The following is a 22,692-nucleotide window of genomic DNA, read 5'->3' as shown; positions in this document are numbered from 1 at the left end:
GAGAGGCTCCAGGCAGGTTGTGGCAGCAGCTCTGTGCCCACGGAGAGGAACACAACCCTCCCAAGCCCTGTTCTGGGAAAGGCTGCGAGAAAAATCAGAGAAAAGGGATGAGAAACAATTCTTGCTGCACCTGGGGTCATGGAGGTTTGCTTACCAAAGGGTGGTTTCCTAACTGGCCAGTGGTGATGGTGTTTTAATTAGAAGGCCAATTAGGTCCACCCGTAGTGAACTAAGGGTATAAAATGAAGGGTTTCTTAATGAAGAATGTCATCAGCCCTCTGTGGACGCGTGGAGCCTGTGGAATTTGGAACTCCTGGTCCTGCAGGATGGCAACGCCTGCAGGGCACAGGGAGCTGTGGGGAGCTGCAGCTCGGGCAGCAGCGAGCCCTGAGTGCCCCAGCCAACCTCCCTGGCCCGGGAAGTGAAGGGAGCAGCTCCTTCCCAGCTCCTTCTTCCCACCTGGCAGTAAAACTCAGCTGGGAATTTTTGCCGTTTTTGGTTGTTCCTGCTGGGGAAGGAGCTGAGCCCCCCCAGGGCTGTGTCCACTCTAAGGGGACAGGAACTCCGCTGCTCACGGGGCACTTTTGGTCTAGGAAAGGTGGCCAGGAAGGGCTTGGATGCCAAAAAAATTCAGGGAAAGGAGGAGTTTTAACCAGGCCTGGAATGGCAGAGCCCAGAGTGGGTCCTGTCCCAGGTGCTGTGACATTCCTGGGGATGCAATCACAGGGTCAGGTCCTGCTCGAGGGCTGCAGCATCCCCATCCCTCCTGGGACACCTGGAACTGCTCCCCCAGCCCAGGTATTCCCTGCCCCACACCTGGGCTACCAGCCCACGCTCTCCAGTGGCCTCCACTCCTCATCTCCTCTCCCATCCTGAGATCTCCCAAAGGCAGGGAACAACCTCAGGTCACTTCAGCAAGGGGCAGAGCCCAAATCCCTCCCTTCTGACCCAAAAGAAAGGCTAAAAAATGAACCCCCAGAAGAAACATCAGGGCCAGGTTCTCCGTAGCTCCTCTGCAGACTCCCTGAGCTGCTGGGAAAAAGCCAAACCTCCAGCAGGGAAAAAAAATCGAGATTTTACAGAATGGTTATTTATGTTCTGCTTGCAGTAAGCTGCTGCTGCTGCTGCTAAAATTGTCATCCAACACCCCGGGGAGAGCGTTTAGTGCAGATTTCCTCTCAGCCCGGATTTACGGCGGCTCTGCCCGCCTGCCCTTGGATCCAGGCACTAAAAACCCGCCTGAGGCACCTTCCAGAAATCTCAGCCGGGTGTGGAGGCGTTGGGAATGTCTTGGAGACAGACCTGAAGTGAACTGGTGTCCAGCAGCATCAGCTGCTGCTCGGGGAGTGATGGAAAAGCAAAAAAAAAAAAAAAAAAGGGATTTCAGGTGGGAAGAGCTGTCAGTGCAGGGAGGGGGGAACAGGGGGAGCAAGGAGAGCTCAGGGCACAGCTTGGGACCGTGGCACCTGTGTCCCCAGGGCCGTCCTTGTCCCCTTCTGGGCACTCTGAGCAGAGGGAAGGGGAATTTCCTGCAGATCCCTCCTCGATCAGCTCTTCCTGAGCTGGGCTGGCAAACGCGGGGGGGTTGGGATTTCCCTTGGCTCAGGCTGATCCCGAGCTCATCCTGGATCCATCCAGGCAGGGCTGGGTGTGGCAGAGGCTCAGTGGCAGCTTGGGGACCCCAGGACAGGCTGGAGACCCCAGGATGGGCTGAGCTGGGGACCCCGGGGACCCCAGAACAGGCTGGAGACCCCAGGATGGGGTGAGCTTCTCTCTGGGGACCCCAGGATGGGCTGAGCTGAGGACCCCAGGATGGGGTGAGCTTCTCTCTGGGGACCCCAGGATGGGCTGAGCTGAGGACCCCAGGATGGGGTGAGCTTCTCTCTGGGGACCCCAGGATGGGGTGAGTTGCTCCCCAGGGACCCCAGGATGGGCTGGAGACCCCAGGGTGGGGTGAGCTGCTCTCTGGGGATCCCAGGACAGGCTGGAGACCCCAGGACAGGCTGAGCTGAGGACCCCAGGATGGGGTGAGTTGCTCCCCAGGGACCCCAGGGCAGGGTCAGCTCCTCCCTGGGGACCCCAGGATGGGGTGAGCTGTTCCCCAGGGACCCCAGGATGGGCTGAGCTCCTCCCTGGGGACCCCAGGACAGGGTCAGCTCCTCCATGGGGACCCCAGGATGGGGTGAGCTGCTCTCTGGGGACCCCAGGACAGGCTGGAGACCCCAGGATGGGGTGAGCTGTTCCCCAGGGACCCCAGGATGGGCCGAGCTCCTCCCTGGGGACCCCAGGACAGGGTCAGCTCCTCCCTGGGGACCCCAGGGTGGGCCGAGCTGCTCCCTGCTGCCAGCACCCCCTCCCTCCACAGGCCCCAAGGAGCAGGAGATGGGCGGTGTCACCCCCCCAGCAGCCCTGGCCCTGCCTTGGCTGCCCCCTCGGGCTGGAATTCAGAGGCTGCTGCGGTTGGTGGGTGCAATGTGGGGTGCCAAGGGGGCCCTGGCACTCACTGGGCAGCGGGGTGAACTCCACGGCCGACAGGCTGCTGATCCTGCTGGTGTCCAGCTCCACGCGGTGGTACTCGTAGATCGTCCGGCGCCGCGACTCTGCAACAGAGCCTGGCCTTTAAACCGGGCTTAAAGCAGGCTTAACCCCCCCGGCCAGGGCTGGGCTGGGCTCTGGGGGGGCCCTGAAAGGCACAGGGTGCGGGGGCTGCAGGGCGAGGGCAGGGCTGGGAAATGGATTTGTAGGAAATTCTCAACAAGGGCCGACGGGCTGGGGTTTGTGTCAGGCGTGAAGGAGAAAACTGAGCACTCCCAGGTTTTCCTTGCAGGTGGATCAGTGCAGGACTGTCAGCTGGGAGCAGCGTTTGGTCCCAGGCAATCTGGGCCAGGCTGCTCCGAATCCGTGACCCCAAACTGGGAGGTTTGGGGTCAGCCTCCTTCTTCAGGGAAGCAGTTTAGACTGCAGCATCATTCTGGGCTGGTATAACTTTAATTATGCTTGGCTTTAATTTCAGCAGCCTTTCTCTAGCAGAATTCTCACCTACAAATGATTGTGGTTGTTTTGTTTTGGTTTTTTTTAATGAGTATCTGTGTACAAGCCTTGAGATAAGAAATGCTGACTTAGATGATTGGCTTTAAGGCATTTAAAACATGGCGTGGCAAAAGCTGAAAAGCCAAAAAAAAGCTTGTAGTGTGTTGTAATTAGGAAATAGCTGGCTTCTGATTGTGATGGCGTGAATTGTAACATCTGTATCGTCTCAGCCTTCACATGAGACTGAAAACGGAATAAAAGCTTTTAAATTCCTCTCTGTTATCCCATCTCTGGGGCAGAAAAAAACCTCAGTCCAACAGGCTGGGAGGTGCCAGGGCACAGGAGGGGCTCGGGGCTCGCCCGGCCCTGCCCCATGTCCAGCCCGAGGCTGCGGGGGGAGCCGGGCTCCAGCCCTGAGCCGCTCCCAAACAGCTCCAAACAAACATCAGCGGGCTCTGACTCACGGCCTGATGCCTCAGGTTTTCGTTTTCCTAATTTTCACGTTCTGTGCTGCTTCAGTGTGTGGGTCTGGGTTTGCATATTATGGGATGGTGAGCTCTGTTCACAGAGCAGGGAGACAAAACAATTCCTTCTCTAGCTGGGGACCAAGGAGAAATGATCCAAATCCCAGCCCAGGAGCACAAACAGCGTGGGCTGGAGAGAGAAAAACAAGGATGGGACTTCATGGGCTAAAGCTGGAATTGGACAATTAACTCCAATGTGCAAATGGAGCAGAACTGATCAAAGTGACAGACCTTGTGAGCATTCGTGCAATTTGTGACCATTTTGGTTCATTTTGGGTTCATTTTGTGACCATTTTGGGTCCATTTTTGTGACCATTTTGGTTCATCTTGGGTGCAGCCCTGGCTGGGCTCTGGTGCTGCCCAAGGTGGATCCACTGAGGAGATCCTTTTAATGAATCCCTGCTTTGTTCTCTAACTCTGCCTGGCCAATGGAGGAGATCCTTTTAATAAATTTGATTCTCTAACTCTGCCTGGCCAATCTCTCCATGGAGGAGATCCTTTTAATAAATTGATTCTCTAACCCTGCCAGGCCAATCTCTCCATGGAGGAGATCCTTTTAATAAATTGATTCTCTAACTCTGCCTGGCCAGTCCCTCCATGGAGGAGATCCTTTTAATAAATCCCTGCTTTATTCTCTAACTCTGCCTGGCCCCAGTTCTAGCTCAGCCTTCTCAAGGCACCACCCGGAGCTCCCAGGGCTCCTGCAGCTGCTTCCCCCCAAAAATCTCCTCCTGCCCCACCCCACTCGGGCAGTTCCCGCTTCTCCCTGGGGCCAGGGTGGTGCCACAGCCCAGATGCTCCTCTGGCATCGCGTTTGTCACCGCGGGACACCCGAGCACTGCAACGCGAGGATGAGCAGCACGAGCATCCTCCGCTGCTCTCCATCCCTCCCACCCCTGCTTCTCCACCCCGCCCGGCTCCCCCCGGCCCATCCCTGCCTCTCCTCTCCCCTCCCAGCCCGGGCAGGGCTCGGGAGCTCCGCGGGGACCGAGGGAACGGCCCGAGGAGCAGCGGCGGGGCTGGAGGGGAGGGGAGGGAGCGCCCAGCCCGGCCGGGCTCTGACACAAACCGCGGGGAGCGGGGGAAAAAAACCAGGGCCAGATGGCTCCGAAATAACAGGGAGGAGCGGGGCTGGGCTCCGCGTGACTGCAGAGGCTGGGAGGGACTTTTTGGGGGAGCCCTGCAGCTCAGGGCACACGGGGAATAAGTGTGAGGACACGGATGAGAGCATCCCCCCATCCTGCTGACACGGGGGCAGAGCCCTGACACGCCCTGGGGCAGCTGCAGACCCCCCCCCCAAATCTCCCATCTCTATGGGAATGGGGCAGCCTGCACCCCCCGAGCCTCTTGTCCATCTGCATTCCATCCTTTGGAGTCAAAAAAGGATTGGATTTCCCTTCTCTTCCTCATCAGCTGGCAATCAGGGAAAAGCTCATGGAGGTTCTGGACTGGGCAAAGTTCCAGCCAGAGCACGAGGCCGAGGGGTGGTTTTGGCCATGGGGAGATGCATCCCAAAAAGAGATCCCAAAAGGGGATCCCAAAAAGAGATCCCAAAAAGAGATCCCAAAAGGGGATCCCAAAAAGGGTCACAGGGAACGTGAGGGGCAGGCAAACCCCACAGCCCTCCTCACACTCGCTGGAAATCCAAGCAGGGCATCCTCCCACGCCGAAATCCCCCAGGACGAGGATCCCGCCCCTCTCCCTGTGGGATCAGCTCCCCGGGGACTCACCAGGCACGTCGGGAGAAGGGTTGAGGACCATGAAGGCGTCGGAGAGCCCGGCCTTCACGGGGTGCTGGCTGGCACTGATCTGCAGGACGGGCACCGGGATCTGCCCGGGGACAGAGGGTGGGACAGAGGGTGGGACAGAGGGTGGGACACATCCCAGCCCTGCCCCAGCCCCAGGAATGTCCAACCCCCTCCCAGCCCCACAGGGACCCTCCAGGGACCCTCCCTCACCTCCTTGTAGCCGAAGACGATCCTCCCGCTGCTGTGCAGGGCGGCCTGGAAGGTGAAGCTGCCCATGTCCTCCTTGCCCTGCAGATAAACCTTGTCCCACTGCACCACAAACACCGTCCCTGGGGGTGACCAGAGCAGCTCAGTCCTTCCCTCTGCCCCTGCTCCGTCCTCTCCTGCCCGGGAGGCTCCATCTCACCCCCCAACCTCCAGCATCCGCTGGGAGCGGAGCAAAACATCCCCGACTGCAGGAAATAGAAAGATGGAAACTTCCATGGACTCCAAAGAGTTTGATCTGCAGCCTTAGGAGGAACTCAGATTGATGTAAAAATAAAGTATGTTAGGCAGAAAAATAATAAAGTTATATTTCTGTAGCTGTAAGTAAGGAACTGTGTTGGGTAAGATGGTGAAGAGTCTGTAAAGAGTTTAAAAGTTACAGAGAGTTATAAAGAGTTTTTAAAAGTCTTTAAAGAGTCTATAAGAATTTAGAAGTTGAAATAGAAGCATCCCATCCTGTCCATCCCATCCCATCCTGTCCCATGGATCTGATCCCATCTGATCCCAACCCTAACTCATCCCGTCCATCCCATCCCATGGATCCCATCCCGTCCATCCCATCCCATCCTGTCCCATGGATCCGATCCCATCCCATCCCAACCCTAACCCATCCTGTCCATCCCATCCCATGGATCCCATCCCGTCCATCCCATCCCAACCCTAACCCATCCCAACCCTAACCCATCCCATCCATCCCATCCTGTCCATTCCAGTCCATCCCATCCTGTCCCATCCCATACCACCTGATCCCAACCCTAACCCATCCCGTCCATCCCATCCCATGGATCCCATCCCGTCCATCCCATCCCAACCCTAACCCATCCCAACCCTAACCCATCCCAACCCTAACCCATCCCATCCATTCCATCCCATGGATCCCATCCTGTCCATCCCATCCATCCCATTCCAGTCCATCCCATCCTGTCCCATGGATCCCATCCCATCCCATCCCATCCCATCCCATCCCATCCCATCCCATGCTGGCCAGCTGAGCCCGCCCGGCCGAGGAAGGAGCAGGGGGGGCTGCCCTCACCGTTGTCCAGGTACTGCACGGTGGAGTTCTGAGAGTAGCTGGGGTTGAAGTTGGCCATGAGGGGGGCGATGTACTGCGTGGCCGTCAGCATGCGGTGGATGACGTCCCCCGTGAAGATAAAACCTGAGCGGGCGGAGGATGAAGCTCGCCCTCCTCCTCCTCCTCCTTCTTCCGGTCTCCTCCACCCCACGCCACCTCACCCATCCCATTTTTACCCCTCTGGATTTCCTCTCTGACCCCCCCCCCCCCGTGTCCCCCCGGTCCCTGCAGGAGCAGAGGGAGCAGCAGCTCCTTCTCCCTGAGGAGATTTGGGGTGCAGGGAGGCGGTTGGAAGGGCTGGACCCCGTTCTCTGAGCTCCCTGGGGCTCAGGGATGTGGGCTGAGGGTAGAGCCAGCACCAGAGCCGTGTCCAGGCCCCACCGTGGGCATCGCATCCCATCCTGTCCATTCCGTCCCATCCTGTCCCATCCCAACCTGTCCATCCCATGGAACCCATGGATCCCATCCCATGGATCCCATCAATCCCATCAATCCCATCCCATCCCCTCCCATCCCATCCCATGGATCCCATCCCATGGATGCCATCCCGTCCCATCCCATGGATCCCATCCCATCCCATGGAACCCATCCCATTCCATCTCATGGATCCCATTCTATCCTATGGATCCCATGGATCCCATCCCATGGATCTCATCCCACCCTATGGATCCCATCCACATCCCATGGAACCCATCCCATTCCTACTCATGGATCCCATTCTATCCTATGGATTCCATGGATCCCATCCCAAGGATCCCATCCCATGGATCTCATCCCACCCTATGGATCCCATCCACATCCCATGGAACCCATCCCATTCCTACTCATGGATCCCATTCTATCCTATGGATCCCATCTCATCCCATGGATCCCATCCCATGGATCCCATCCCATCCCATGGATCCCACCCCGTGTCCCGGTCCCCGCTCACCGCCGGTGGCGATGGTGACCTGCCGCAGGAGGTGGCCGTAGAAGGGGAAGTCAAAGGACAGGACAATCCTCTGTGGGGTGGAGAGGAGGGCGAGAGTCAGGCTCAGCCCTGGGGACAACACTGGGAATGTGGGGGGGGGATGGAAGAGGGATGGGAAGGGGGATCCTGCAGGTTCCTTCATCCCTGGAACGAGCAGGAGGCCACGAACGCTTCCCAAGCCTGTCACAGGGACCCCGCTGCCGGGCATGGGGACACGGGGACACGGGGACACGGGGACACAGGGACACGGGGACACGGGGACACAGGGACACGGGGACACAGGGACATAGGGACACAGGGACACGGGGACACGGGGACACGGGGACACGGGGACACAGGGACACAGGGACACAGGGACACAGGGACACAGGGACACGGGGACACAGGGACACAGGGACACGGGGACACAGGGACACAGGGACACAGGACACAGGGACACAGGGACACGGGGACACGGGGACACGGGGACACGGGGACACAGGGACACAGGGACACGGGGACACAGGGACACGGGGACACAGGGACATAGGGACACAGGGACACGGGGACACGGGGACACGGGGACACGGGGACACAGGGACACGGGGACACGGGGACACAGGACACAGGGACACAGGGACACGGGGACACGGGGACACGGGGACACGGGGACACAGGGACACAGGGACACGGGGACACAGGGACACAGGGACACAGGACACAGGGACACAGGGACACGGGGACACGGGGACACGGGGACACAGGGACACAGGGACACGGGGACACAGGGACACAGGGACACGGGGACACAGGGACACGGGGACACAGGGACATAGGGACACAGGGACACGGGGACACGGGGACACGGGGACACGGGGACACAGGGACACGGGGACACGGGGACACAGGACACAGGGACACAGGGACACGGGGACACGGGGACACAGGGACACAGGGACACAGGGACACAGGGACACAGGACACAGGGACACAGGGACACGGGGACACGGGGACACAGGGACACGGGGACACGGGGACACAGGGACACGGGGACACAGGGACACAGGGACACGGGGACACAGGGATACGGGGACACGGGGACACGGGGACACGGGGACACGGGGACACAGGGACACGGGGACACAGGGACACGGGGACACAGGGACACAGGGACACGGGGACACAGGGATACAGGGACACGGGGACACGGGGACACGGGGACACGGGGACACAGGGACACAGGGACACGGGGACACGGGGACACAGGGACACAGGGACACGGGGACACGGGGACACAGGGACACAGGGACACAGGGACACAGGGACACAGGACACAGGGACACAGGGACACGGGGACACAGGGACACGGGGACACGGGGACACGGGGACACAGGGACACGGGGACACAGGGACACAGGGACACGGGGACACAGGGATACAGGGACACGGGGACACGGGGACACGGGGACACGGGGACACAGGGACACGGGGACACAGGGACACGGGGACACGGGGACACAGGGACACGGGGACACGGGGACACGGGGACACAGGGACATAGGGACACGGGGACACAGGGACACGGGGACACGGGGACACGGGGACACGGGGACACAGGGACACGGGGACACAGGGACACAGGGACACGGGGACACAGGGATACAGGGACACGGGGACACGGGGACACGGGGACACGGGGACGGGCCGGGGCTCACCGAGGCCTGCCGGTGCGTGTTGGAGAGGATCCCGTGGACCTTCACGTGGCTCCCGTTGGCCGCTGCCATGTCCACCCAGAGCGCCCCGCGCCGCGCGTCCCCCGGGCCGTAGGTCCGCGACACGTAGTAGCTGTGGTTGTCCTCCTGCAGCCACAGGGGACACGGGGACAGGGAACGTGGTGCGAGCCGCGGGGATGGGAGCGCGCCCAGCAGCGCCAGCACACAGCAGGGATAAACCCAGGGAAAATCAGGGGGAAATCCGGGATAAACCCAGGGAAAATCCGGGATAAATCAAGGGAAAATCAGGGGAAAATCCGGGATAAACCCAGGGAAAATCCGGGATAAATCAAGGGAAAATCCAGGATAAATCTAGGGAAAACCAGGGGAAAATCCGGGATAAACCCAGGGAAAATCCGGGATAAATCCAGGGAAAATCTGGGATAAATCAAGGGAAAATCAGGAAAAAATCCGGGATAAATCCAGGAAAAACCCAGGAGGAATCCGGGATAAATCAAGGGAAAATCAGGGAAAAATCCGGGATAAATCCAGGGAAAATCTAAGATAAATCCAGGAAGAACCCAGGAACAATCTGGGATAAATCAAGGGAAAAATCTGGGATAAATCCGGGATAAATCCAAGGAAAATCCAGGATAAATCCAGGGAGAACCCAGGAAGAATCCAGGATAAATCAAGGGAAAAATCTGGGATAAATCCGGGATAAATCCAGAGAAAACCCAGGATAAATGCGGGATAAATCCAGGGAAAACCCAGGAAGAATCCGGGATAAATCAAGGGAAAATCAGGGAAAAATCCGGGATAAATCCAGGAAGAGCCCAGGAATAATCCAGCGTGGAAAAGGCTGGCAGATCCAGCGGGGGAGGACGCTGAGCAGCTGGGGAAGGTGCAGGGAATCCCGCGGGATGCTCCGGGCAGAGGCCGGGCTGAGCAGAGCCGTGACTCACCGAGCCCCCGGCGAGGACCAGCCCCGCTCAGAGCCGGGGCACAGCTGGAGTGGCCACTCCGAGCCAAGCACGCAGGGCCAGAGGAAATGAGGAACCTTGGCCCGAGCAGCCGGGGAGGGCGGGGTGGGGGTGGGATGGGGGGGCAGGGGTCGGGGTGTGCTCCGGGGTGACCCCCCCCGGGAGCGGGGATTGGAGCCGGGCTCTGGGAGGGAGCAGCTCCCGCTCTGTTGTCACCCAGAGAGAGACCCCGTTGGATGAAGCTCTTCTGGGACCCAGGGATGGGGTAATTGAGAGGCGTTTTTAAAACTTCTCTTCTGTTTTTAGCCTCATGTGAAGGGTGAGGCAATGCAGATGTTGTCATTCACGCCATTACGCTTAACAACATCTGTCTCATTCCGTAACATTTCTAAATCAACGTTTCTAACCTCAGTGTTTACATGCAGATACACACGGTGTGAACTTTCTACCCACCTTAAAGAGTTCCCAACGAATTCATTTCCCACATTGCCCCAAGTGCCCCTCCCGAGCTGCCAGCAGCACCCCAAGACCCCCCTGTTTTTGGTGGCACTGCCCGGGTGCCAGCTCTGTCACAGCATGGTCAGGGACCTGCTGAGGGACACCCCAGGCCCTGCACTGGCACCTCCCGAGGTGGGATCCCACCTCCCGCAGGTGGGACAGGGTGAGATGCACCTGTGACCTTGCCCGTGGCCCCAATCCCGGGGCAGATCCCAAAAATGTCACAGGAAATTGCTGCCTGTCCCTCCCGGGAGCCGCAAGCCCCACCACGCCCTCCCTGTGGCTCCCCAGCGGCGGTTTTGGGCCGCTTTGGGGTATTTTTAAACACTTCCACATCGGGACTTCTCCTGGTTCCTCTCCATCCCCGAAGGATGAGCTGGAGCAGAGTGGAAGCAGCCACTTTGTCCCCTGTGGGCCACCAAAAGCAGCGGGACAAGTCACCGTCCTCCAAAAACCCCCGCGGCCGCACATCCCCCACGCCGAGAGCGCGGGGGAACTCCCGCGGCCCCGCCACAAATAACCGGGAGCTAATTGAGGCCGGCTAATTAGGCACAGCCCTGCCGGGAGAGCCGAGGGAGGTGTCCCACAAGGTGCCACAGAGGTGAACAGAGGCCCCCCCTCGGCACCGTTGTCCCCGCGTGTCACCCGCACAGCGAAGCACCCCGGCATGTCCAGCGGGCAGGGCTGGGGCGACCTCGGGGCTGTAATTATCCTCGGGGATGAAATTATCCCCTCTGGGATGTGGGATCCAGCCCCACAGCGGAACCGGAGCCAAACTGGGAATAGATCTGGCGGCGGGAGCGGGTCCGGAGCGGGTCCGGGCGGGGCTCGGGGCACAGATCCCGGTGGGGGTCGGGGTGCGGGTCCGGGCGGGGGTCGGGGCACGGATCCCGGCGAGGGTCGGGGGTCGTATCCGGGCGGAGATCGGGGCACGGATCCCGGCGAGGGTCGGGGGTCGGATCGGGTCGGGGGTCGGGGCACGGATGCCGGCGGGGGTCGGGGTGCGGGTCCCGGCGGGGGTCGGGCTCGGGGGGACTCACCACGACGCGGGTCTCGCTGGCCGGCAGGGTGTCGATGGCCAGGCTGCCGCCCCCCAGGTCCTGGCTGATGCGGGTCCCCTCGGCCGCGTCCGGAGCTCTCCGTCCCTCGCTCCCGGGGGGGCGTCCTGGGGGCACACAGGGAGGGCTCAGCGGCAGCCCTGGGGTCAGTGGTGTCCCTCAGCAATGCTTCTGGCGCTGTGACACGAGTCTGAGGGGTCTCAGCCCCCACAAACAGCGTCGCTGCAGCGATGGAGAGGCGGGGAAGGGTCCGGGGTGGCCGCAGGTGCAGGGACAGGTGACAGCGACCCCGGCCAGGGGAGGACAGCTGGGGACAACGGCCACAAACGGCAGTGGCAGCCCCCGCACGCACCAGCGCGACCCCGGCGAGGGGGAAGCGACACCAGTGTGGCACCAGCGCGGCCGTGCCCTCGATGTCCCCAAGCACGCCGGGCTGGGATGGGGTCCGGGTGTCAGGGCAGGTCCCAAGGATCCAAAAAACCGCGTCCCTCGCCCCCCTCCACGCATCTCTCCAGCCCCGTGGAGGCAGCGGAGGCCGGAAACACGGCTGGGGAGTGGGGGGGGGAGGATAAGAAAGCCATTTGGGACCAGATCTGCGGAGGATCGGGAGGTTTCTGGCAGCGCGGCGCGGGCGGAGGCGGCGGGGACGGCACGCGCTCGCCCACGGGCAGGGACACAGCCGGGACGTCTGTCCCCAAGTGGGGACACAGCACAGCCCCGGGGGGGGGCCGCGGGCTGCTCCCCCCGCCCGTGGCAGCGGGGTCCCACCGTTGCTAATTTGCTGCCCAATGAGGCTATGCCGGGGCTGGGTTCTGTTCCCAGGTCTCCGGGAGGGGAAACTGAGGCAGGGGGGAGCAGGGCTGAGAGAAGGGCTCTGTGCCTGGGGGTCACACTCGCCATCCCTGGGGGGCACAGCGGGGCCCAGCCCTGGCAGTGCGGGCAGGTGTGGGGTGTCCCAGAGAGCAGAGACAACCCCCCCCCCAAAAGGCTCCCCAAAATCTCAGCCTCAGCCAGGACAGCGCCAGCCCGGCCATGGGGCGCCACGGATGGGGGGAATCCTGTGTGAGGACCCCCCAGCAGGGGGGATACAGCCCCCCACCCCCGTCCCAGCGCTGCCCAGCACAGATTGGGGGGTCCGGGCACCCTGGGGCAGGGGGGAGCACGGGGTGGGGAGCGGGACACGCACCTGCGGGCTCGGGGGGCACGGAGACACCCCCAAAGCACAGCAGAGGGGGGGGGGCACACAGACCCCCGGACAGACCCCCAGGGCACGGCCGGGACCCCCCCTGCACCCCCAGTCCCGGCGGCCCCCCCGGAGCTCGCCCGCCGCCCCCTTGCCCCCCCCTACCTGCGCCCAGCGCCCCGCGGAGCAGGCAGAGCAGGAGGAGGCCCCCCCAGAGCATGGTGGGGGTCGGGGGGCTCAGCGCCCCGCCATGGGCCGGGACCCCCGGAGCCGCGCACCGAGCGGAGCCGGAGCCGGAGCCGGAGCCGGGCGGGGCCAGGGGCGGGCCCGGGGGTGGGGATGGAACTGGGGAGGGTTGGGATGGGATGGGAAAGGGAAGGGATGGGATGGGATGGGGTGGGATGGAGCCGGGGCCGGCAGCAGGACCCCCGTGCGCCCAGGGGGTTCGGGAATGTTCGTCCGTCCCCGAGCTGGGCCGGCGCCCCCCACCCCGGAGCGACACCTCCGTGTGCTCACCCCTCCCCCGCCCCGAGATTTTGGGGTTCGACTTGAGACACCGGCGAGGTTTGGGGTGCTCCAGGCTGTCCCCACTGCGGGCAGCCCCGGCGCGACCCCGCTCTGGGCTGTGGGGTGGCGGGGGGGGGGCTCTGGGCTGAGCCCACCGGCCCCGCGTGGGTGCGCGGCCCCCCGAGCCGGAGGGTTCGGGCCCTTCCCCAGACCTTAAGTTTCCCTCTGGGAAGGAACAGCGGGTACTGGGGTCTTGGGGGGGCACAGGGTGGGGGGCACAGAGTGGGGGGCACAGGGTGGGGGTCCCGCTGGCACCGCAGAGCCCCGGGAGCAGCCCCACCCTGCAGCTCCCGCGTTCAGCCAAACCCGCTGCTGCCCACCCCACCATTTGGGCAGCGTTTTGGGGGGCTCCGGCCGCACCCCAGCCCCTCAGCCCTGCGTGCCAGGGCAGGAGGAGGGGTCAGACCCCCTCCCCAGAAATGTGCCGGGGCCCGGAGAGCGATGCTGACCCCCCCCATCCCTGCCCCATATCCCGCGGGTAAAGCCGGGGGGCGCGGGGACAACGTGGGGGTCCCGCGGCTGCTCCGAGCTGAGGAAACAAACGGGGGACAGCGACATTTTTGGGGATCGCCGAGATCCTTTGGGGATCCCCAGCCGTCCTTCTTCTCCAAAATAAAGCGGGGACCCCAGCGCGACCACGCGAGGGTGGGGGAGCCGTGGGGGGCGGGACGCGGCCTCCCCTCGCTGCTGGGGTGGTGGGGGGCAAATAGAAGGGGTGAGAAAAACGGAGTGGGGACCCCCCCCAAAAAGGTGAGGAAAACAAGGGGGCACCCGGATTTGAACCGGGGACCTCTTGATCTGCAGTCAAATGCTCTACCACTGAGCTATACCCCCGCTGCGGAGCGCAGCCCGCCGCCGCCAATAGCACCGGCACCGGGACACCGGGCCGGACACACCTGGGGCCAGGGACACCCCAAAACACGGACACCCCTCAGTCACGGACACCCCAAAACACGGGCACCCACAAAACACGGGCACCCCTCAGTCACGGACACCCCAAAACACGGGCACCCCCAAAACACGGGCACCCCTCAGTCACGGACACCCCAAAACACGGGCACCCACAAAACACGGGCACCCCTCAGTCACGGACACCCCAAAACACGGGCACCCACAAAACACGGGCACCCCTCAGTCACGGACACCCCCGAACCACGGGCACCCACAAAACACGGGCACCCCTCAGTCACGGACACCCCAAAACACGGGCACCCACAAAACACGGGCACCCCTCAGTCATGGACACCCCCAAAACACGGGCACCCCTTAGTCACGGACACCCCCAAAACACGGGCACCCCTCAGTCATGGACACCCCCAAAACACGGGCACCCCTCAGTCACGGACACCCCGCAACCACGGACACCCCCGAACCACGGGCACCCCTCAGTCATGGACACCCCAAAACACGGGCACCCCTCAGTCACGGACACCCCAAAACACGGGCACCCCAAAACACGGGCACCCCTCAGTCACGGACACCCCAAAACACGGGCACCCACAAAACACGGGCACCCCTCCGTCACGGACACCCCAAAACACGGGCACCCCTCAGTCACGGACACCCCAAAACACGGACACCCACAAAACACGGACACCCCTCAGTCATGGACACCCCCAAAACACGGGCACCCCTCAGTCACGGACACCCCAAAACACGGGCACCCCCAATCCAAGTCACCCCCAAAACACGGGCACCCCTCAGTCATGGACACCCCGCACCCACGGGCACCCCCGAACCACGGGCACCCCTCAGTCACGGACACCCTCAGTCACGGGCACCCCCAATCCAAGACACCCCCAAAATACGAGCACACCGCACCCACGGACACCCCCAAAACACGGATGCACCCCTCCCACGGACACCTGCCCCAAAGAAGCCCCCGCCCCGCGAAGACGGACACCCCCCAATCTCTGACACCCCCCAATCCCTGACACCCCCCCACAGATACCCCACAAACGCGGACACCCCCATTCGCAGAACCCCCTCCCACCCACGGATACCCCCCACCTACAGAGACGACCCCCCCACATCCGAGCACCCCACACCCACGGACATCCCCCGGGGACACCCCACCAAAAACTCACGGAGGGTTTTTGGGGTCTGGGGGCCGACTTGGGGCACCAGCGAGGTTTGGGGTCCCCACTGTGGGCAGCCCTGGGGTGACCCCGTTCTGGGCTGCGGGGTGGTGGGGGGGGGCTCTGGGCTGTGCCCCCCACTCACGGACACCCCCACCCCACTCGGGGACACCCCCACACTCAGGGACACCCCCACACTCACCCCCATCCCCCTGCCCCACCCCCGGTGTCCCCCCCGGCCGGGGGCGGGCAGAGGCTCCAGCCCCCCGGAACGCGCCCCTCACGCTCCCCCCGAGTGCCCGTGGGGGGACACGACCCCCCTAGCCCCCCAAAAACCCCCCAAAACCCCCAAAACCCCCAAAAACCCCCCAAAACCCCCCAAAACCCACGGGGCAGCTCCGGGCTGTGCGGCCCCCACAGGAGTTGGGGGGTGCGTGGGACCCCCCCCAAACTGCCAGACGGGCGGTTTGGGGGTGCAGAGCCGCCGTCCGGGACCCCCGTGGCGCTGGGGGGGATTATCCGGAGGTGTCGCGCTGGGCCCGCGCGCAGCGGGGGACGGATGGGGCCAGCGGCCGTGACGGTGCCCCGGAGCGGGGTCAATATTTGCTCCCAAAGCCGCGGGGCAAACACGGGGGGCGGGGGGTGCCGGATCCTGGCGGCTCCTCCCGGGCGCTGGGCAGTCCCCGGAGCAGCGGGAGAAAAGTTTGGGGTCACCCCACTGTGCCTGTTCCCCCCGCTTCACAGCCGGGGGAAACTGAGGCACGGAGGCAGCGGGAATGGCCCGGGATGTGCGGCCAGGGTGGGGGAAAACCTCGGGAAGGGGGGCTTCCACATCCCGGGAGACCCCCCCAGGGCACCCCATTCCCGGCTCCCGTCCCCTCCTCGCTGCCTTTGGGGTCGAGCCCCCCCCGGAGTGGTGCCACAGCCCCCCCACCCCCCCCCCCCCCCCCGTGCTGCTGGGACCTGGGAACGACCCAAAACTGTCCCAGCGGTGTCCCCAAAACTGTCCCCACCCTACCCCGAGCTGTGGGGGCACACAGGGCACCCCAAGCTGCACCGACCGTCTCCCTGAGCTATGGGGGAGCACAGGGCGCCACAAACCGCACCCAAAAATCATCATTTTGGGTCATGGGGGCACACAGGGCACCCCAAACTGCACCCCAAATCATTCCGAGCTGTGGGGACACACAGGGCACCCCAAACTGCACCCGAAATCATCATTTTGAGCTATGGGGGCACACAGGGCACCCCAAACTGCACCCAAAATCATCATTCCGAGCTGTGGGGACACACAGGGCACCCCAAACTGCACCCCAAATCATTCCAAACTATGGGGGCACACAGGGCACCCCAAACTGCGCCCAAAATCATCATTTTGGGTCATGGGGGCAAACAGAACACCCCAAACTGCACCCGAAATCATTCCGAGCTGTGGGGACACACAGGGCACCCCAAACTGCACCCGAAATCGTTCCGAGCTGTGGGGACACACAGGGCACCCCAAACTGCGCCCAAAATCATCATTTTGAGCTATGGGGGCACACAGGGCACCCCAAACTGCGCCCAAAATCATCATTTTGAGCTATGGGGGCACACAGGGCACCCCAAACTGCGCCCAAAATCATCATTTTGAGCTATAGGGCACACAGGGCACCCCAAACTGCGCCCAAAATCATCATTTTGAGCTATGGGGGCACACAGGGCACCCCAAACTGCGCCCAAAATCATCATTTTGAGCTATAGGGCACACAGGGCACCCCAAACTGTACCCAAAATCATCATTCCAAACTACAGGGGGGCGCGGGGCACCCCAAACTGCGCCCGGAGGGACCCGGAGTGGATTGGAGAGGTCTGGGGGGGGGGGGGGGGGGCGCGGGGCTGAGCCCCCCGCGTGTTTGGGGACACGGAGGTGGCACCGTCTGGGGGATCGGCCCGGGGGGGCCGCGGGCCGCGATAAGGGCCGGGCGATAAGGGCCGGGCTCGCACCCCATTCGCGGGGGCGTTAGGGAAGGTGCCAATCCCGTCACCCCGGCGTGGGGAGGGGGCGGCGGACGCGGGGGGGACACACAGACACGGGGCACATGCCAGCCCTGTGCCCACCGCTGCCCGTCCTGGGGGTCCCAGCCTTCGCCCCCCCCCGCTTTTCCCTCTGCCTCCCCCTCATTCCCGCTGCGCCCGCTCCGGGAAAGGAGGGGAAAAAACGGGGAATTGGGGGGCTGGGGGGCGCAGGGTACCCCAAACTGTACCAATCAGCCCCCCACCCCCCCGAGCTGTGGGGGGATCCCCAAGACATGGGGTGGGTGACCTGAGGGGCTGGAGGGGACACAAAGCATCCCAGACTGCACCCACCCCGCTGCCGAGGTGTGGGATGTCCTGAGACACAGGGCACCCCAAACTGCTCCCAGAATCACTCCGAGCTATTGGGGGGGGGACACAGGGCACCCCAAACTGCTCCCAAAATCACTCCGAGCTATTGGGGGGACACAGGGCACCCCAAACTGCTCCCAAAATCACTCCGAGCTATTGGGGGGACACAGGGCACCCCAAACTGCTCCCAAAATCACTCCGAGCTATTGGGGGGACACAGGGCACCCCAAACTGCTCCCAGAATCTCTCTGAGCTATGGGGGAACACAAGGCACCCCAAACTGTACCCCTCACCTCCCCCTGAGCTATGGGGGCAGACAAGACACCCCAAACTGCACCCAAAATCCGAGTTATGGGGGAACACAGGACACCCCAAACAGTACCCCCCACCTCCCTCTGAGCTATGGGGGGCACACAGGGCACCCCAAACTGCTCCCAAAATCACTCCGAGCCGCGGGGGCACACAGGGCACCCCAAACTGCTCCCAAAATCATTCCGAGCCGCGGGGGCACACAGGGCACCCCCGGCTGTACCCACGGCTGGCGCCGGAGCCAGACTGCTCCGGGGGGGCTGTTTGCTGTGGGGCCGGTGCCCCCCCCGAGGGGAAGGCTGGCAATTATGGAAATCCCTTAACCCCTGATTGCCTCCTCCCACCCCATTAGGTGGGCAAACAGTTTTAGCAGCGGGGGCCGAGGTAGCCCGCGGCTACATAAACCCCGCGGGCCGGCCGAGCTGGCACCGCCGCCACCAGCACCATGGTGACATCCCCGGCCATCCTCTGCCTCGTCGCCTGGCTCCTGCCACCCGCCGCCGGGCACCTCTGGGCATGGATGTTCTCCCTGCCCCAAAACTCGCCCGATGCGGCCGCCCTGGGCAGGAGCCCCGGGGCGGACCTGGAGGAGGTGAGGGAGGAGTGGGGGACCCCCGGGGGAGGGGTCCTGGGGGACAGCAGGGGACAGCAGGGATGGGAGACAGCCGGGGTGGGCTGAGGGTGGGCACAGAGCCGGGTTTGCAGCCCGGGTGGCAGCGGGGTGGGCACGGGGGTGGGTGGGGGCAGAATTTACAGCCAGGGTGGGCTCAGGGGCGGGAGGAGGGGTACGAGGGTGGTTTGGAGCCAGGGAGGGCTCAGAATTTGCAGCAGGGTGGGCACGGAGTGGGCACGGAGCGGGCACAGAGCGGGCACAGGGGCAGCTGCAGAAGTCGCAGCCAGGGTGGCAGCAGGGGATGGGTTTGCAGCGCGTGTCACCCGCGGTCACCCCACAATGTTCTGCCGGGGACGGGGGACACGGGGGGTTCATTCCAGCCAGGGGTGGGCACGGAGATCCACGTCCAGCCAGGAGTGGACACAGGGGTCCGTCTCCATCCGGGGGTGGACACGGGTGTCCATATCCAGACAGGAGTGGACACGGGTGTCCATGTCCATCCGGGGATGGACACGGGGATCCGTCTCCAGCCGGGGGTGGACACGGGGTGTCCATGTCCAGCCGGGGGTGGACACGGGGGGGTCCATGTCCAGCCGGGGGTGGACACGGGGTGTCCGTCTCCAGCCCGGGTGGGTGGACACGGGGATCCATGTCCAGGCAGGGATGGACACGGGGGGTCCATGTCCAGCCGGGGGTGGACACGGGGGGTCCATGTCCATCCGGGGGTGGACACGGGGGGTCCATGTCCAGCCGGGGGTGGACACGGGGGGTCCATGTCCATCCGGGGGTGGACACGGGGGGTCCATGTCCAGCCGGGGGTGGACACGGGGTGTCCGTCTCCAGCCCGGGTGGGTGGACACGGGGATCCATGTCCAGGCAGGGATGGACACGGGGGGTCCATGTCCAGCCGGGGGTGGACACGGGGGTCCGGCGGCGGCCGGGGCGCGGTGGCGGCGGGGCCGGCAGGGGGCGCGGTGGCGGCGGGCGGCGCGGGGCGCTCCAGTGGCGCAATCGGTCAGCGCGCGGTACTTATAGGGCGGTACACGAGCGATGCCGAGGTTGTGAGTTCGAGCCTCACCTGGAGCAGGACTTTTGTGGGGGTTCGCGCCGCCCCCCCCGTATTGCCCCCCTGCCCCGCCGCCGGGTTTTCTTTTCCCGAGGAAAAAAAAAAAAAAAAAAATCCTGGAACCGCTGCGGATGGAGCTCCCCGGTCTGGCAGAGCGCTGCTGCCAGGCTCGGCCCCCCAAAATCCCCCCGACACCCCCACACCAGCCGCTCCTTTGCAACGTGTGAACAGACGGGGTTTTGCGCCGTTCCTAGCCTGTCTCGGGGTCGGGGATGGGGTGGGGGATGAGGTGTGGCCCCCCCCCCGACGTGCCGCGTCCCTTCCTCCGCAGGTGACGCCGTGCAGCCCCGCCACCCCCTGCGCCCACGGGCACTTCTGTGACGAGCACTTCGGGCTGTGCCTGCCCACGCGGCCCGCGGGTCAGTACTGCCGCCACGACCCGCACTGCGCCCCCGGCCTCGTCTGCATGTTCGGCAAGTGCCAGCAGCCCGTGCCCCCCGGGCAGGACGGTGAGTGGGGGGCTGGCGTGGGGGCGGGGGGGGGGGGGACACACCAGGGACAAGCTCTGCGAGCTTGGGGGGGATGCGGTGCTGGAGCGGTGGCGAACCAGGGGGTGCTGGGGGGGCTCAGAGCGGGGGTCTCCCCCCGCTAAGGCCGCTCTCTGTGCCACCAGGAGCGCGGTGCCAGCGGGACGAGGAGTGCGGGGCCGGCGGCTGCTGCGCTCGCCAGCACGGGGAGCGCGTTTGCCAGCGGCGCCTGGCGCTGGCCCAGAGCTGCCACGTCCCCCCCGGGGGTCTCGCCTTCAGCATCAACCAGGTGTGCCCCTGCCAGGCCGGGCTGGTCTGCCGGCCCTCCGCGCCCGCCAGAGAGTGAGTACGGGGTGCGGGGCTGGGCGGGGGGCGTGGGGGACACCTGGGTGCAGCCCTGGCTGCGGGACAGGGCTGAGGTGTCACCGATGTCGCCGTGCGCTGTCCGCAGGAGAGCGTTCGAGTACTGGCCGGAGAAGAGCGAGTGGCGGTGCCGGCAGCCCTGAAGCGCCCGCGTTGTATTTATTGTCTTGTAAATAGCGCGTCCACAGCGTGTCCGGACCCGGCCCAGCGCCGCTAAACCCGGCCCAGCGCCGCGCTGAGCCCGGCGGCTGGCGCTGTGCATCCCCGGGGGGCTGGAGCCCCCCGACCCCCGCGTCGGGTCCTCGCCCCTTCCCCGGAGCCGGAGCCGGGCAGGTCCCGGCTCCATCCCCAGCCCCGAGCAGGGGGCGGCGCGGGGGTCACCGCAGAGCTGGGCTGTGTCCGGTCCAGCCGCGGTGGCCGCGGCCCCACCGTGTCCCCCCGCGTCCCTCCGTGTCCCTCCGTGTCCCTCTGCATCCCTCCGTGTCCCCCCGCGTCCCTCCGTGTCCCTCCGTGTCCCTCTGCATCCCTCCGTGTCCCCCCGTGCCCCCCCGTGTCCCCCCGTGCCCCCCCGTGTCCCTCCGCGTCCCTCCGTGTCCCCACCGTGTCCCCCCGTGCCCCCCCCGTGTCCCCAGCAGGCTCAGGCGCGGGGCAGGTCTCACCGAAATGTTTATTACAAAGAACCAAGCGAGCGGGGCGAGTTCCGCCCCCCCCCCGACACACACACACACACCAACGAGAATAAATAAATAAAATACATTTTTTGTCGGGTCTTTAAATTAAAAGTTTGTGAAGGGACATAAATACGGGACGTCCCTCTGCCCCGCGGGGGGGCCGGGGGGGCCCCACTGCCCAGATTTTGGCCGCCACGGGAGCGAGCACTGGGGCAGGGGGGGCTCAAAGCACTTGGCAGGCAGTGACACCGAGTCGTCCCCCCACCCCCCCCAAAAAAAGGGGGAAACTGAGGCACACGTGGGTGGCGGCTTGGCAGCGGCAGAGCTGGGTGCCCCCAAGCCCCCCGACCCGGGCTGGTGGTCTGGGTAAGGCAGTGACCCCGGGGACCCCCAGCATTGCCCCCAGGGGTGGGGGTGGGGGGCAAGGGGCCGCCCCACCAGTGGGACAAGCCCCGTCCCGCGGTGAGGGCTGGACTTGGGGTGTCCCCAGGCCACCCTGGTGTGGTCACCCCGCCGAGCTGAGGGGCACAGGGAACGCCCCGGGGCGGGCACAGGACAAGGCAGTGCCCCGGGGTGCGGGGGGGGGGGGGGGGACGGACAGAGGCTCACGGACAGACGGACAGACGGACACGGCTGGACAGGGCGAGCGTGGACAGGCACGGCGGGGGGTTGGAACGGGGAGGGAGGGGGGCTGGGGAAAGGGGGGCCGGGGCCTGGCGGTGCCAGGACAGCGGGACCCCCCCCCGGCAGGCCAGGGCTGGGCAGCTGTTAGCACAGGTTAGACCCCCAAAAACTGGCTCAGATTCACCCCCTCCCCCACCCCCCAATTCAGGCAGAGCCCCTCCAAGGCAAACACATGCAGACCCCCCCCCCCCCACCCCCCTCGGGCAGGCAACACCTCGGGGGGCACAGCCTGGGGCAGCGGGGAGCCCCCAGAGCCCCGCACACACCGCACACGCATGCACCCCCCCCGGCAGGGCCGGGGGCTCTGGGGGCCGTGCCAGGCACTGCTGGGGTGGGGGGCAGCTGGCAGGGACCCCCCCCCCCCCACCGCCACGGCCAGCTCCGGGGGTCCCCGCAGCCGGGTGGCCGAGAGCACCATGGAGAAGC

At 64.5% G+C, this 22,692-nt stretch overlaps 2 protein-coding genes and 2 non-coding genes across 4 annotated transcripts in view; 2 read left to right on the top strand and 2 right to left on the bottom strand.

The window, feature by feature from the left end:
* Window positions 1-13,322, bottom strand: part of PLXDC1 (plexin domain containing 1) — a 28,777-nt gene extending 15,455 nt beyond the window's left edge. The window contains exons 1-8 of the mRNA XM_053965527.1: window positions 13,187-13,322; window positions 11,821-11,945; window positions 9,303-9,446; window positions 7,570-7,639; window positions 6,600-6,722; window positions 5,513-5,631; window positions 5,285-5,384; window positions 2,505-2,600 (exon numbers count right to left, since the gene is read on the bottom strand). Coding sequence (XP_053821502.1) covers window positions 2,505-2,600; window positions 5,285-5,384; window positions 5,513-5,631; window positions 6,600-6,722; window positions 7,570-7,639; window positions 9,303-9,446; window positions 11,821-11,945; window positions 13,187-13,241 — 832 coding nt within the window. The 5' untranslated portion in view covers window positions 13,242-13,322. The remainder of the gene's footprint in view (window positions 1-2,504; window positions 2,601-5,284; window positions 5,385-5,512; window positions 5,632-6,599; window positions 6,723-7,569; window positions 7,640-9,302; window positions 9,447-11,820; window positions 11,946-13,186) is intronic.
* A 1,028-nt stretch (window positions 13,323-14,350) lies between these two features.
* Window positions 14,351-14,422, bottom strand: TRNAC-GCA (transfer RNA cysteine (anticodon GCA)). Its single transcript has one exon. It is a non-coding gene; the product is annotated as a tRNA-Cys (tRNA).
* Window positions 14,423-18,787: 4,365 nt separating this feature from the next.
* LOC128800011 (dickkopf-related protein 3-like) lies at window positions 18,788-20,894 on the top strand. The gene is made up of 3 exons (XM_053964896.1): window positions 18,788-18,934; window positions 20,353-20,530; window positions 20,695-20,894. The coding sequence occupies exons 1-3, from the start codon at window positions 18,788-18,790 to the stop codon at window positions 20,892-20,894; spliced, it is 525 nt and encodes a 174-aa protein (XP_053820871.1).
* TRNAI-UAU (transfer RNA isoleucine (anticodon UAU)) lies at window positions 19,952-20,041 on the top strand. Its single transcript is given in 2 exon segments — window positions 19,952-19,989; window positions 20,006-20,041. It is a non-coding gene; the product is annotated as a tRNA-Ile (tRNA).
* Window positions 20,895-22,692: the final 1,798 nt, after the last annotated feature.

The sequence above is a fragment of the Vidua chalybeata genome, chromosome 26 (assembly GCF_026979565.1).
Source record: "Vidua chalybeata isolate OUT-0048 chromosome 26, bVidCha1 merged haplotype, whole genome shotgun sequence".
NCBI classification, from domain to species: domain Eukaryota; kingdom Metazoa; phylum Chordata; class Aves; order Passeriformes; family Viduidae; genus Vidua; species Vidua chalybeata.
The sequence above is the reverse complement of the archived record's forward strand: the minus strand, read 5'-3'. Positions and strand labels throughout refer to the sequence as shown.

Coding starts and splice junctions, on each gene's coding strand:
- LOC128800011 (XM_053964896.1), top strand. CDS start 18,788: ATGGTGACATCCCCGGCCATCCTCTGCCTCGTCGCCTGGCTCCTGCCA. Junction 18,935..20,352: donor CCGGGGCGGACCTGGAGGAG/GTGAGGGAGGAG, acceptor CTTCCTCCGCAG/GTGACGCCGTGCAGCCCCGC. Junction 20,531..20,694: donor CGTGCCCCCCGGGCAGGACG/GTGAGTGGGGGG, acceptor CTGTGCCACCAG/GAGCGCGGTGCCAGCGGGAC.